Raw genomic sequence first — 15,781 nt, forward strand, 5'->3', positions numbered from 1 at the left:
AATGCATCAACCAAATCAGATCCAGGGGCTTAAAGCACCGAAGGTTCTGAGCTTTTTTAGAGGAAATGGAGTCAGAATATGGGGATGTGCTCGACTTCACTGAGGTACGTTGGCTCAGCAGGGGAAATGTATTAAAGAGACTTTTTGAGTTGAGAGCAGAAGTGAAGCCTTCATGGAGAAGGATGGAGTTAGTGTTCCTGTGCTAACTGATCCCAAATGGCTCATGGACTCAGCTTTTCTTGTTGATATGACACATGAGCTTAATGTACTGAACAAGACGTTACAAGGCCAGGGGCAACTTGTCAGTGCTGCCTATGACAACGTGAGAGCATTCTCCACAAAACTGGCGCTCTGGAAAGCTCAGCTCTCTCAGACAAACCTTTGCCATTTCCCAGCATGCAAGGCACTCGTGGATGCAGGCACACCATTCAGTGCTGACAAGTATGTTGATGTCATTTTGAGGCTACAGGAGGAATTTGATCACAGATTTGCTGACTTCAAGACACACAGAGCCACCTTTCACATTTTTGCCGACCCCTTCTCCTTTGATGTGCAAGATGCCCCTTCTGTGCTTCAAATGGAGCTCATTGAGCTGCAGTGCAACTCTGAACTCAAAGCAAAGTTCAGGGAAGTGAGTGGAAAAGCAGACAAGCTTGGACAATTTTTGAGAGGATTGAGCCCTAGTTTCCCTCGGCTTTCCCGAATGTTCAAGCGGACCATGTGCCTTTTTGGTAGCACATACTTGTGCCAAAAGCTCTTCTCCACTTTGAACTTCAATAAGTCCAAGTACAGGTCCAGACTTACGGATGATCATCTTCAAGACATACTGAGGGTCGCAACTGCTTCCTCCCTCAGGCCAAATCTGGCTCGGCTATGCGAGAGGAAACGCTGCCAGGTCTCTAGCAGCAAGGAGTAGGCAAGAGAAGCCATGTTCAGAAGAACAGTTCATTTTCTACAGTGTTCCATTCATGTTCAGAAGAAGGTTATAGAACTGTTAATACAGACATTTCAATCTAAATACAGCAGATATAGAAGACTGAAAAAAACACACAAGTTCACTGACTAAAAATATCTTATTATTATTTTATTGATGTATTACAGATTGATTTATTTTCTTATTAATTCTTAATTTGTTCATTTTTCATATTTTGTGTTAAAAAAATAAAAATAAAGAGATTTGAGAAGATTGGAATTTTTTAACCATGCCTTTCTTGTGGAAAACCTAATGCGGCCCAGCCTCACCCAGACTCTGCCTGCAGCGGCCCCCAGCTAAATTGAGTTTGAGACCCCTGTCCTACACCATAAATCAGTAAGAGAGGGTACGACCTCTCTCATGGCCCCAAGTGGTGTGTGCATGCCAGAGCACTCTGGAAGGCACACAGAGTCTTTACAGACTACTCAGGATCAAACCTCTATCATCATGCAATCGATTATACAACTCTAAGCATATATGAGTAAATATTTCTAAGCATCAATCAACAATATAAACCTTACAGCTGGTTTTAATAACAGAATTCATTTGTTTCTCAAATGAGAAAGAGCTATCGAGAAACACTCCTAAATCTTTAGTTCTGAACTTTTCCAGTGGGCCAAGGTCAACATTATTAAATAATGCTAATTCTTTTCCTTTACATTATAACAATGTGAGGAGTTAATGCTAAGTATACTGCCATTAGCGGCTAATTCTAATTAGGGGTGAATAATTATTAGTAGCTAATGCTAATATTGTTTTCCCTTTCTTTATACAACTTGAGCAGCTATTGCTAAGTAGGCCACTTTTCTCTGCTAAGGATTTGTGTGACCATGATGGAAACTCTGATAAGCTAATGCTGCTAAGCTAATGCTGTTTATGGGCCCTGTTAGAATCAATATTTCATTCTCATTCTGTTGTTTGAGAACAATAACAGAAAAATGTGCACTTGAGAACAAATTTATTGTGAATTCAACTGTGAATGTACAGTTTGTCATTATTTAAGCTTCCATTTCCAAATGTTAGCTGACACTTTATTAGGTACACTGGTATCTATATCAGGTACACCTGTGACCTAAATGTTCCTGCAAACAGACTCCTTGGAGACCCCTACATAAATATCCATGAACTATCCAGCTAGACTAGTGTGTCTGTCCCTGAAAATATTCCTGCATGTGTGATTGTTCATGTGTCATCTGCAGGAAACAAACAGGAAGTGAGTGAAAGACACAGGAAATGTTTCCAGCTCTTCCTCCTCTATCAGATTTTCTCTCCATACCTGAGAGTGTCCAGTCTCCAGCCTGGATCCTTCAGTCCAGCCGACAGCAGCTTAATTCCTGAGTCACCTGGATGATTGTAGCTCAGGTCCAGCTCTCTCAGATGGGAGGGGTTGGAGCTCAGAGCTGAGGCCAGAGAAGTACAACCTTCCTCTGTGATCAGACAGCCTGACAGACTGCAGACACACAAAACAACAATCTATCTGTCAACAGTTGTTTTCTCTTTGTCACAATAACATCTATCCATCCATTTTAACTTTATTTATAAGTGACAATACCCAACAGACAACAACAGTCATCTGAAGCTGTTTAACAGTGTAAGGTAACCGCCTCCACTGTGAGAAGCACTTGGTGATGGTGGGAAGAAGAACTCCCTTTGACACAAAGATCCTCCCAGTGAAAACAGGCTCCAGGAGGAGCATCTACCATGACTGGTTGCAGGGTGAGGGGAAAGAGAAGAGATGAGCTCAGAAAGACAAGAACAAAACAGAGAGACAAAAGTTAAGGACATGTAGTAGTGACATATAAAAGCATCAGGAGTGAAAAGAGGGGAGAAGAAAGCAGAGCATCATGGGAAGTCCGCCAACAGCCTGAGCCTATAGCAGCATAACTAAGGGATGGTTCAGGGTCACCTGTGCTTTGTCATCTCTCTCAGGTGATGGACAGCTCAGATGATGACCCCGCCTACGTGGTCAAATTCAAGTCTACATTCAGAACAGACCTGGAGACACGCAAGCATAAAAGCCAACATAGCCAGATTCAAGGAGCTCAAGTGTTTACCCAGATCTTACTGAACTTACTGCAGGAACAGAGGGTTGTTGGAGGGAAACCTGTGGAAGCAACAACATCCGAGCATCCAGAGAAGAAGTTGGCCCTGTTGGTGCTTCATCAGAGTGTGAACAGGAGGAAGACTCAGCTGAGAACAGTGTGGTGGATACAGAGCAGAGCCCACCATCAGTACAGAGGCCTGTCCATTAGAGTGCTGCTCCAACATGCAGCACATGTACTTGGCCACAGCTGCAACATCTGTACCTGTGAAAGCTTCTTCTCTGTTGCTGCTCATATTGTACAGAAGAAGAGAGTTTCTTTATCATCAGAAAATGTCAATGAGCTTGTGAGTCTTAGCAGCTGGCTCGGTGCAGAGGAGGAAGAACATGTCAGTCAGAGGAAGATAAATGCAGTTCATGTTGTCAACTCAACCTGGACTGTTGAAAGAGTTTTTCTTTGTCTTGTTTCTGACTGAGATTCTCCAAAGGAAATCCAGCACAAACACACACTTCACACACTCAAAGTCCTGCACAGTAAATGAGCTGATGAGCGTTTGTGCTGCTGCCTGATAACAGAACAATAGTTCTGCTGCTTCCTGTTCTGGAAACACACATTTATAAATGTTCACTTGCTGTTGATCAAAGGTATGTTGGTGGCTCTGGACGCTGAGGGGAACTTTGTAAAAAACTAGATCAACTGTTAACGTCCTGGCAGAGAACTTTGATTTGATATTTGATTAGATTCATGTTTCAGCTCAGACTGACAGAAATATTTGAACTGCTGCTGTGTTAATGAAAAGGGGTCAAATAGCTGATATTTGTGTTGAAGAGAGTTAAAAAAAAGTTTAACTGTTAACTGAAAGAAATGTTGCCATAAGCGGGATTTGAACCCGGGCCTCCCAGTCTGAGAACGGGTGCTCATCTAACTGAGCTAAAACACAGGTCAACCTGGCAAGGAAAATCAGTGAGGCCACTGATGATATGGCAGAAATGGGCAAAAAATATTGGAAAAAAAATTCAATATCTCAAAAAGTATAGAAGTTATGAGCACCAAAAGTCATAGCCGGCATTAGCAGAAAGAGCAGAATTTTTTAAAGTTTGAATGGCGAAAATCGGATGAAAACTGTGGGAGTAGTTCCACGGCGAAAAGTGTACGGAAACACCCGGAATAATAAAGAATAAAGAGAAACAGGAACTCAATAGTGTGGATGCCTTTGAGGGCATCCACACAATAAGTACACAATGCACTACTTTTGAACTCATGACTGAATGTTGCTGTAACAAAGCCATTAATGTGATTCAAAGTGTTCATGGTTTCCCAGCACAACAAATGATTGCACAAGTGTGACTGATCCACTTTCTAATGTGTGTGTAGCCCACACTGTGTGTCACTGTGTCACAGGTGAGTCTGTGTGTCCAGGTTCTATGAGGACAACAGGATATAGTGACTGAGTCCAGCAGCTTAAAGTCTGACTCCATCCTCCATTTAAATAACTCACAGCAACAACTGAATAGCTTTGCCTTTGTGTAGCTGACACTTCATTTTAATGTCCTTCTATTCTGGTTCATCTGGTCTCAGTTTCTATAAGCACACAGGTTTCATCAGGGACTCTATGACCTCAGTGATCTTTGCTGGGCCTTAATGCTCTGAACAAAGCTGCACATCACAAGACTAAATAGAAATGAATCAGTCTTTCATTAAGTGTGCCTATGCCAAAAGGCACACTTATTACTATTGCTCGGATTTATTATTATTAAGTGTGCCTATGCCAAAAGGCACACTTATTACTATTGCTCGGATTTATTATTAAGTGTGCCTATGCGAAGGCACACTTATTACTATTGCTCGGATTTATTATTATTATTATTATTATTATTATTATTATTATTATTATTATTATTATTAAGTGTGCCTATGCGAAGGCACACTTATTACTATTGCTCGGATTTATTAAGTGTGCCTATGCGAAGGCACACTTATTACTATTGCTCGGATTTATTATTATTAAGTGTGCCTATGCGAAGGCACACTTATTACTATTGCTCGGATTTATTGTGTGGCATCCACACTATTGAGTTCCTGTTTCTCTTTATTGTGTGGATGCTTTAAGCATCCACACTATTGAGTTCCTGTTTCTCTTTATTCTTTATTGTGTGGATGCTTTAAGCATCCACACTATTGAGTTCCTCTTGGGACTTCCGTACACTTTTTGGCACTTAACTACTTCCGCAATTTTCAGCCGATTTTCACCGTTCAAATTTTAAAATATTCTGCTATTTCTGCTAATTCCTGCTATGTCTTTTGGTATTTTTCACTATTATACTTTTTAAAATATTAAGCTTAATTTGTCCCATTGAAATGAATGGGAAACTTCTGCAATTCTGCTAAAATTTGCTTGTTTCTGAAACTTAACTACTTCCTCATATTTTCACGTAGAACAACCATTCAAACTTTAAAATGTTCTCAAATTATTGGGCTATTCAGGTATGATTCAGCTTTTTCAAATCTTTTACCGTTTTACTTTTATGCCTCTTAAAGTTTTCAGTTGCAAAATTGTGATTTTTCACAAAATACATGCGTTGTTATGGTTGCTATGCACTTGGCTTCCAGTGTGCCACTGAAGGTTTTGCAGTCTTCTCTTCATGTCCGAACAACTTCTTGCTACTTGCTCAATTTTCACTCAACTTCCACAAATTATACATCAAAACGTAGGTATTTTTGCTGGGTTTCCGAAAATGTCACTATCATTGTTGTGGGATTTATAGAATTTTGGCAAATCTCCTCAGACCAACACAAAGTCGCAAAACTCTCCATAGAAAGTCAATGGAGAGCTTGTTCAAAATCACCGCTTGATTTCTGTAATGAGAGGCATATTCGAATCGTCATATCTCCTTAACGAAGCAAAGTTAAGACATAAGGCTTGTCCCAGTATATCTTCAGACACTCCTGACGCTCACAATTCAAGAATTATTTTCTCACCTATTACCGTTCTGAAATGAGTTAGACTTGTTTGAGGGTAGGAAATTCGTCCTTCGCTCAGATTTCTTCAGATTTCAAACTCTGGAAATGAACCACTTTTTTCTCTCGTCATATCTTTTTAATGGATTTCCACAGAGACCTGAAAATTTCCATGATTGTTCACCAAAGCCTGCTGTCTCTTACGGTGAAAGAATGATATTGATACTCCAAATAGATTTAGAGTTAGAAAGCGTTGTTTGAGGGCAAGTCAAGGCAGTTTTTGCTTCGCTCTACTCAGTTATGGTGCATTAGAAGTCAATTATCTTTAATAATTCATATTTTAATGATAAATTGTCAACACTTTAAGATTCCCCCATCTCTTCTGAACAAAACGGTGTAAGAATGACCGTTCTAGCCCCTACGGTTAGGAAATTATGGTCATTTGTTTGAGGGGAGTTGTCATTATGAGAAATAGACTGCAAAAATCCTGTCTCTCTGTGCTGCGTGCACCTGTTTTGGCGGGAAAAAGTGCACAGGCTCTCTGATTGGTGGATTCAAATTCAGCAGCTCCAAGGCTGCTTGACTGAGCTAGAAACTTACTTCTCTCTCCGTGTGTGTGTGTGTGTGTGTGTGTGTGACAGAGAGAGAGAGAGAGAGAAAGGCTTTTAATGGGATGACCTCATTCTAAGCTTCAAATTCAATATATTTAGACTGGTTGACTGAATTGGATCTTGTGTGCTGATTCACCCAGTACAAGAATTATGCTTCTAGTCCACCTAGTTTTTGAGTTACACAACGTTTTGTAACTCCAAAAAACGGCGTTTTTCGCCTCTCACCGCGATCTAATTCTGACTCCTCATCACCCTGTTTTTCAAAGCGGCTCCTCTCTTTCCCAGTGGCGCAGTTGGTAATGACACGGGTCTGCAAGCCAAAGATCGTGGGTTCGATTCCACCTTGGTCAACATGTTTTTTTCCCTACAAATTAATACACTGTCACAGACCAGTAATTCATATTCATCATTTATTACAATTCTGCAAACTTTTATGATTTTACCAGCTTTTCTAATATGGACCTCACATTCTTGTTAACACTCCATGGCACAAATACTCTTCCCTTTAGGCTATTTCTCCCATTTTAAAGTATTACTCCTCCATAATTGTAATTCTGTTAAATCAAAGTACTTTTACTACATCTTAGTACTTCTGCTCAATCATAGTATTTCTGCTAAATCATAGTATTTCTGCTACTTTTTGGTACTTGTGCTAAATACAGTATTTCTGCTAAATCATACTATTTCTACTATATTATATTTTTCTTTCTAAATATAGCATTTCTGCTATATAATTGTATTTCTGCCAAGTATTATGTTTCCTCTAAGATATTGCAGTTCTGCTAAGTTATTCCATTTTAGCAAAGTCATTTTGTTTCTGAAAAGCTTTTACAATTTCTGCAACTTTTCAGCTTTTTCAGCTGGTTTTTGCATGCAGCTTCAGCTTTAAGCATCCACACTGCATTTTCGCAGGAAATGCAAATTTTTCTAGTTTTTATTATTATTATTCTAGTTGCCACTTTTTCTGCTTTCTTTGGCACTTAACTACTTCCACAATTTTTATGCTATTTTCACCGTTCAAATTTTATACTATTCTGCTATTTCTGCTAAACATCGCTATGATTTTTGCTATTTTTTGCTATTATACTTTTTAAAATATTCCACTTTTTTCCTTTAATTTGTCCCATTGAAATGAATGGAAAACTTCCAAAATTCTGCTAAAATTTGCTCTTTTTTGAAACTTAACTACTTCCTCATACTTTTGCCTAGAACAACCATTCAAACTTTAAAATGTTCACAAATTATTGGGCTATTCAGGTATGATTCAGCTTTTTCAAATCTTTTACTGTTTTACTTTTATGCCTCTTAAAGTTTTGAGTTGCACAATTGTGATTTTTCACAAAATACATGCGTTGTAATGGTTGCTATGCTCTTGGCTTCCAGTGTGCCACTGAAGCTTTTGCAATTTTCACTTCACGTCCGAACAACTTCTTGCTACTTGCTCAATTTTCACTCAACTTCCACAAATTATACATCAAAACGTAGGTATTTTTGCTGGCTTTCAGAAAATGTCACTATCATTGTTGTGGGATTTATAGAATTTTGGCAAATCTCCTCAGACCAACACAAGGTCTCAAAACTCTCCATATAAAGTCAATGGAGAGCTTGTTCAAAATCATCGCTGGATTTCTGTAATGAGAGGCATATTCGAATCGTCATATCTCCTTAACGAAGCGACTTTAAGACATGAGGTTTGTCCCGGTATATCTTCAGACACTCCTGACGCTCACAATTCAAGAATTTCTTTCTTACCTATTACCGTTCTGAAATGAATTGGACTTGTTTGAGGGTAGGAAATTTGTCCCTCGCTCAGATTTCTTCAGATTTCAAACTGTGGAAATGAACCACTTTTTTCTCTCGTCATAACTTTTTGTTGGATTTCCACAGAGACCTGAAAATTTCCATGATTGTTCACCAAAGCCTGCTGTCTCTTACGGTTAAAGAATGATATCGATACTCAAAATAGATTTAGAGTTAGAAAGCGTTGTTTGAGGGCAAGTCAAGGCAGTTTTTGCTTCGCTCTACTCAGTTATGGTGCATTACAAGTCAAATATCTTTAATAATTCATATTTTAATGATAAATTGTTAACACTGGAAGATTCCCCCATCTCTTCTGAACAAAACGGTGTAAGAATGACCGTTCTAGACCCTACGGTTAGGAAATTATGGTCATTTGTTTGTGGGGAGTCCTCACTATGAGAAATAGGCTGCAATAATCCTGTGCCTCTCTGTGCTGCGTGTGTAAAAAGATGCACCTGTTTTGGCGGGAAAACGTAAACAGCCACTCTGATTGGTGGATTTAAATTCGGCAGCTCTCTCCCTCTGTGTCTGTCTGTGTGTGTGTGTGTGTGTGTGTGTGTTTAGTGGGAGAGAGAGGACCCTGCCCTTATTTGGCAGCATGTCATTGTAGGATTTAAATTGAATATAGTTAGACTGGTTGACTGGATTAGAGCCTGTGTTTGTGTGTCCCTCTGTGCATTTCTGTTTCAATATGCCTCCATATTTGTAATTTTGTAAGATATTACTATTCTGCTAAATCATAGTATTTCTGGTACTTTTCGGTACTTGTGCTAAATACAGTATTTCTGCTAAATCATACTATTTCTGCTTTTCATAAGATTTGTGACTAATATAGTATTTCTGCTAAATTATAGTATTTATTCTTTTTATAGGATTTGTGCCTAACATAGTATTTCTGCTAAATTATAGTATTTATTCTTTTTATAGGATTTGTGCCTAACATAGTATTTCTGCTAAATTATAGTATTTCTGCTTTTTATACTATTCGTGCCTAATATAGTATTTCTGCTTTTTATAGTATTTGTGCTAAAACATAGTATTTCTACTAAATGTAGTATTTATGCTTAATCATAGTATTTCCATATATTTCTGCCAGGTCCCCAGGCAGCCAATCCTCTGTGAGGACTGAGAGATTAGAATTTTCAAATCAGGGCCTGCACGGCTTCCCAGCCAATCATATATGTGTCCTGAGGCATTCAAATTTGCATATTGGGGCCTTCATGGCTTCTAAGCCAGCCAATCATATCAGGGCTGAGGAATTCAAATCCACAAATCAGGGCCTGCACGGCTTCCCAGCCAGCCAATCATATATGTGGCCTCAGCCATTCAAATTTGCATATTGGAGAATTCGTGGCTTCAAAGTCAATAAGTCATCCATGTCATATATCTCTAAAAATTCATATGTTAATGATAAATTGTAAACACTGGAAGATTCCCCCATCTCTTCTGAACAAAACGGTGTAAGAATGACCGCTCTAGCCCCTACGGTTAGGAAATTGTGGTCATTTGTTTGAGGGGAGTCGTCACTATGAGAAATAGACTGCAATAATCCTGTGCCTCTCTGTGCTGCGTGTGTAAAAAGATGCACCTTTTTTGGCGGGAAAACGTAAACAGCCACTCGGATTGGTGGATTTAAATTCAGCAGCTCTCTCCCTCTGTGTCTGTCTGTGTGTGTGTGCGTGTGTGTGTTTGTGTGTGTGTGTGTGTGTGTGTGACAGAGAGAGAGAGAGAGAGAGAGAGAGAGAGAAAGCCTTTTAATGGGATGATCTCATTGTAAGATTCAAATTCAATATATTTAGACTGTTTGACTGAATTGGATCTTGTGTGTGTGTCTCTCTGTGCATGTGTGTTTCCTCATGTGTGCATATTTGTAATTGTGTGGCTGTCATAAATTTTTTTGCAGATTTTTGTCATTTAACTAGTATATTTGAGGGAACCTCAGCATGTTCAGCATTTTTTCAGCTGTCCATTTTGCTTTTCCAATTTTTCTGTTTAACTTATTACTATTGTGCTAAATCATACTATTTCTGCTATTTTATAAGATTTGTGCTTAATATACTATTTCTGCTTTTATAGGATTTGTGCTTAATATAGTATTTCTGCTTTTTATAAGATTTGTGCTTAATATAGTATTTCTGCTAAATGTAGTATTTCTGATTAATTATAGTATTTCTGCTAAATTATAGTATTTCTGCCAAATTATAATATTTGTGCTAAAAGATAGTCTTAATTGAAAATTACAATATTCATAGTTCATCACAGTGTCTCTGGTAAATCACAATATTTCTGCTCTGTTGTACTATTTTTCTAAATCATAGTGTTTCTGTAATGTTTAAGTATTTTTGGCTAAATATATTCTTTCTGTTATCTTATACTATTTCTCCTAAATTCTTGTATTTTTGAGAAGTTATCATGTTTCTGGTAAGTTACAATATTTCTGCTAAATTCTGCTATGCTATTGTATTTCTGCCAAGTATTATGTTTCCTCTAAGATATTGCAGTTCTGCTAAGTTATTCCATTTTAGCAAACTTCTTTTGCTTCTGCAAAGTTTTTACAATTTCTGCAACTTTTCAGCTTTTTCAGCTAGTTTTTGCATACAGCTTCAGCTTTAAGCATCCACACTGCATTTTCGCAGGAAATGCAAATTTTTCTAGTTGTGTGGATGCTTTAAGCATCCACACTATTGAGTTCCTGTTTCTCTTTATTCTTTATTATTCTAGTTGCTTCCGTACACTTTTTGGCACTTAACTACTTCCACAATTTTCAGCCGATTTTCACCGTTCAAATTTTAAACTATTCTGCTATTTCTGCTAATTTACGCTATATCTTTTGGTATTTTTCACTATTATACTTTTTAAAATATTAAGCTTTTTTCCTTTAATTTGTCCCATTGAAATGAATGGGAAACTTCAGCAATTCTGCTAAAATTTGCTTGTTTTTGAAACTTAACTACTTCCTCATATTTTCACCTAGAACAACCATTCAAACTTTAAAATGTTCTCAAATTATTGGGCTATTCAGGTATAAATCAGCTTTTTCAAATCTTTTACCTTTTTACTTTTATGCCTCTTAAAGTTTTGAGTTGCAAAATTGTGATTTTTCACAAAATACATGCGTTGTTATGGTTGCTATGCTCTTGCCTTCCAGTGTGACACTGAAGCTTTTGCAGTCTTCTCTTCATGTCCGAACAACTGTTTGCTACTTGCTCAATTTTCACTCAAGCCCCACAAATTATACATCAAAACGTAGGTATATTTGCTGGCTTTCAGAAAATGTCACTATCATTGTTGTGGGATTTATAGAATTTTGGCAAATCTCCTCAGACCAACACAATGTCAGAAAACTCTCCATATAAAGTGAATGGAGTGCTTGTCCAAATTCATCGCTTGATTTCTGTAATGAGAGGCATATTCGAATCGTCATATCTCCTTAACGAAGCGAAGTTAAAACATGAGGCTTGTCCCGGTATATCTTCAGACACTCCTGACGCTCACAATTCAAGAATTGTTTTCTCACCTATTACCATTTGGCCATAAATTACGTTTGTTTGAGGGTAGGAAATTTGTCCCTCGCTCAGATTTCTTCAGCTTTCAAACTCTGGAAATGAACCACTTTTTTCTCTCGTCATAACTTTTTGTTGGATTTCCACAGAGACCTGAAAATTTCCATGACTGTTCACCAAAGCCTGCTGTCTCTTACGGTGAAAGAATGATATCGATACTCCAAACAGATTTAGAGTTACAAAGCGTTGTTTGAGGGCAAGTCAAGGCAGTTTTTGCTTCGCTCTACTCAGTTATGGTGCATTACAAGTCAAATATCTTTAATAATTCATATTTTAATGATAAATTGTCAACACTGGAAGATTCCCCCATCTCTTCTGAACAAAACGGTGTAAGAATGACCGTTCTAGCCCCTACGGTTAGGAAATTATGGTCATTTGTTTCAGGGGAGTCGTCACTATGAGAAATAGACTGGAAAAATCCTGTCTCTGCCTCTGTGTGCAGGCACCTGTTTTGGCGGGAAAACGTAAACAGCCACTCTGATTGGTGGATTCAAATTCAGCAGCTCCCAGGCTGACCTAGAAACTTACTTATCTCTCCATCTCTCCCTGTGTGTGTGTGTGTGTGTGTGTGTGTGTGTGTGTGTGTGTGTGTGTGTGTGTGTGTGTGACAGACAGAGAGAGAGAGAGAGAGAGCCTTTTAATGGGATGATCTCATTCTAAGATTCAAATTCAATATATTTAGACTGGGTGACTGAATTGTATCTTGTGTGTGTGTCTCTCTGTGCATGTGTGTTTCCTCATGTGTACATATTTATGATTGTGTGGCTGTCATAAATTTTTTTGCATTTTTTTCATTTAACAAGTATATTTCAGGGACCCTCAGCATGTTCAGCATTTTTTCAGCTGTCCATTTTGCTTTTCCAATTTTTCTGTTTAACTTATTACTATTGTGCTAAATCATACTATTTCTGCTATTTTATAAGATTTGTGCTTAATATACTATTTCTGCTATTTTATAAGATTTGTGCTTAATATAGTATTTCTGCTAAATGTAGTATTTCTGCTTAATATATTATTTCTGCTAAATTATAGTATTTCTGCTTTTTATAGTATTTGTGCTAAAACATAGTATTTCTACCAAATGTAGTATTTCTGCTTAATCATACTATTTCTATATATTACTGCCAGGTCCCCAGGCAGCCAATCATATATGTGGGCTGAGGAATACAAATTTGCATATTGGGGCCTTCATGGCTTCTAAGCCAGCCAATCATATCTGAGGGCTGAGGAATTCAAATCCACAAATCAGGGCCTACACGGCTTCCCAGGCAGCCAATCATATATGTGGGCTCAGGCATTCAAATTTGCATATTGGGGCCTTCATGGCTTCTAAGCCAGCCAATCATATATGTGGGCTCAGGCATTCAAATTTGCATATTGGGGAATTTGTGGCTTCTAAGCCAGCCAATCATATATGTGGGCTCAGGCATTCAAATTCAATATATTTAGACTGGTTGACTGAATTGGATCTTGTGTGTGTGTGTGTGTGTGTGTGTGTAACAGAGAGAGAGAGAGAGAGAGAGAGACCAACTTTAGGGCATCATCTCATTGTTGGAAAAACATTTAATATATTCAGACTGGTTGACTGGCATAGACCCTCTGTGTGTCTCTCTCTCTGTGCATTTGTGTATACATATTTGATTTTATGTGTAATTGTTGGCTGTTCCTTCTTGTTTTTTTATTTATTTTTATTTATTTATTTTCACAGGTGAACAACAATTAGTTTTGAGGGAACTTAACCATATTCTGTTTTTATTCATCTTGTCATTTAACTTTTCCAATATTTCTACTTCAGTTATTGCTATTCTGCTCAATCATAGTATTTGTTCTAAATCATTGTTATTATGCTATATTGTAGTATTTCTGCTAAATCATTGTATTTCTACTATATTATATTTTTCTTTCTAAATATAGCATTTCTGCTATATAATTGTATTTCTGCTATATTTATAATATTTGTGCTAAACCAGAGTATTTGTGCTGTATCATAGTATTTCTGCCAAATGATAGTATTTCTGCCAAATTATAATATTTGTGCTAAAACATAGTCTTAATTTAAAATTATAATATTCATAGTTCATCACAGTGTCTCTGGTAAATCACAATATTTCTGCTATGCTATTATATTTCTGCCAAGTATTATGTTTCCTCTAAGATATTGCAGTTTTGCTAAGTTATTACATTTTCGCAAAGTTCTTTTGCTTCTGCAAAGTTTTTACAATTTCTGCAACTTTTCAGCTTTTTCAGCTACTTTTTGCATGCAGCTTCAGCTTTAAGCATCCACACTGCATTTTCGCAGGAAATGCAAATTTTTCTAGTTATTGTGTGGATGCTTTAAGCATCCACACTATTGAGTTCCTCTTGGGACTTCCGTACACTTTTTGGCACTTAACTACTTCCACAATTTTCAGTCGATTTTCACCGTTCAAATTTTAAACTATTCTGCTATTTCTGCTAATGTGTGCTATGTCTTTTGGTATTTTTCACTATTATACTTTTTAAAATATTAAGCTTAATTTGTCCCATTGAAATGAATGGGAAACTTCTGCAATTCTGCTAAAATTTGCTTGTTTTCGAAACTTAACTACTTCCTCATATTTTCACGTAGAACAAGCATTCAAACTTTAAAATGTTCTCAAATTATTGGGCTATTCAGGTATAAATCAGCTTTTTCAAATCTTTTACCGTTTTACTTTTATGCCTCTTAAAGTTTTCAGTTGCAAAATTGTGATTTTTCACAAAATACATGCGTTGTTATGGTTGCTATGCACTTGGCTTCCAGTGTGCCACTGAAGGTTTTGCAGTCTTCTCTTCATGTCCGAACAACTTCTTGCTACTTGCTCAATTTTCACTCAACTTCCACAAATTATACATCAAAACGTAGGTATTTTTGCTGGCTTTCCGAAAATGTCACTATCATTGTTGTGGGATTTATAGAATTTTGGCAAATCTCCTCAGACCAACACAAAGTCGCAAAACTCTCCATAGAAAGTCAATGGAGAGCTTGTTCAAAATCACCGCTTGATTTCTGTAATGAGAGGCATATTCCAATCGTCATATCTCCTTAACGAAGCAAAGTTAAGACATAAGGCTTGTCCCAGTATATCTTCAGACACTCCTGACGCTCACAATTCAAGAATTTTTTTCTCACCTATTGCCGTTCTGAAATGAGTTAGACTTGTTTGAGAGTAGGAAATTTGTCCTTCGCTCACATTTCTTCAGATTTCAAACTCTGGAAATGAACCACTTTTTTCTCTCGTCATATCTTTTTAATGGATTTCCACAGAGACCTGAAAATTTCCATGATTGTTCACCAAAGCCTGCTGTCTCTTACGGTGAAAGAATGATATCGATACTCCAAATAGATTTAGAGTTAGAAAGCGTTGTTTGAGGGCAAGTCAAGGCAGTTTTTACTTTGCTCTACTCAGTTATGGTGCATTAGAAGTCAAATATCTTTAATAATTCATATTTTAATGATAAATTGTCAACACTTTAAGATTCCCCCATCTCTTCTGAACAAAACGGTGTAAGAATGACCGTTCTAGCCCCTACGGTTAGGAAATTATGGTCATTTGTTTGAGGGGAGTTGTCATTACGAGAAATAGACTGCAAAAATCCTGTGTCTCTTTGTGCTGCGTGCACCTGTTTTGGCGGGGAAAAGTGCACAGGCTCTCTGATTGGTGGATTCAAATTGAGCAGCTCCCAGGCTGCTTGACTGAGCATGAAACTTGCTTCTCTCTCCCTGTGTGTGTGTGTGTGTGTGTGTGTGTGTGTGTGTGAGACAGAGAAAGCCTTTTTATGGGATGATCTCATTGTAAGATTCAAATTCAATAT

General features: G+C 37.6%; 1 protein-coding gene across 1 annotated transcript in view; it reads right to left on the minus strand.

Annotated features, from left to right (window-relative positions):
- LOC146577005 (NACHT, LRR and PYD domains-containing protein 12-like) overlaps positions 1 to 15,781 on the minus strand; it is a 69,651-nt gene that overhangs the window by 4,232 nt on the left and 49,638 nt on the right. Inside the window, exon 6 of the mRNA XM_085267611.1 lies at positions 2,250 to 2,423. Within this exon, the coding sequence (XP_085123737.1) occupies positions 2,250 to 2,423 (174 nt within the window). The remainder of the gene's footprint in view (positions 1 to 2,249; positions 2,424 to 15,781) is intronic.

The sequence above is a fragment of the Mchenga conophoros genome, linkage group LG3 (assembly GCF_057382185.1).
Source record: "Mchenga conophoros isolate Kocher_MC1m ecotype Shallow Benthic linkage group LG3, M_conophoros_male_GT1.1, whole genome shotgun sequence".
NCBI lineage: Eukaryota > Metazoa > Chordata > Actinopteri > Cichliformes > Cichlidae > Mchenga > Mchenga conophoros.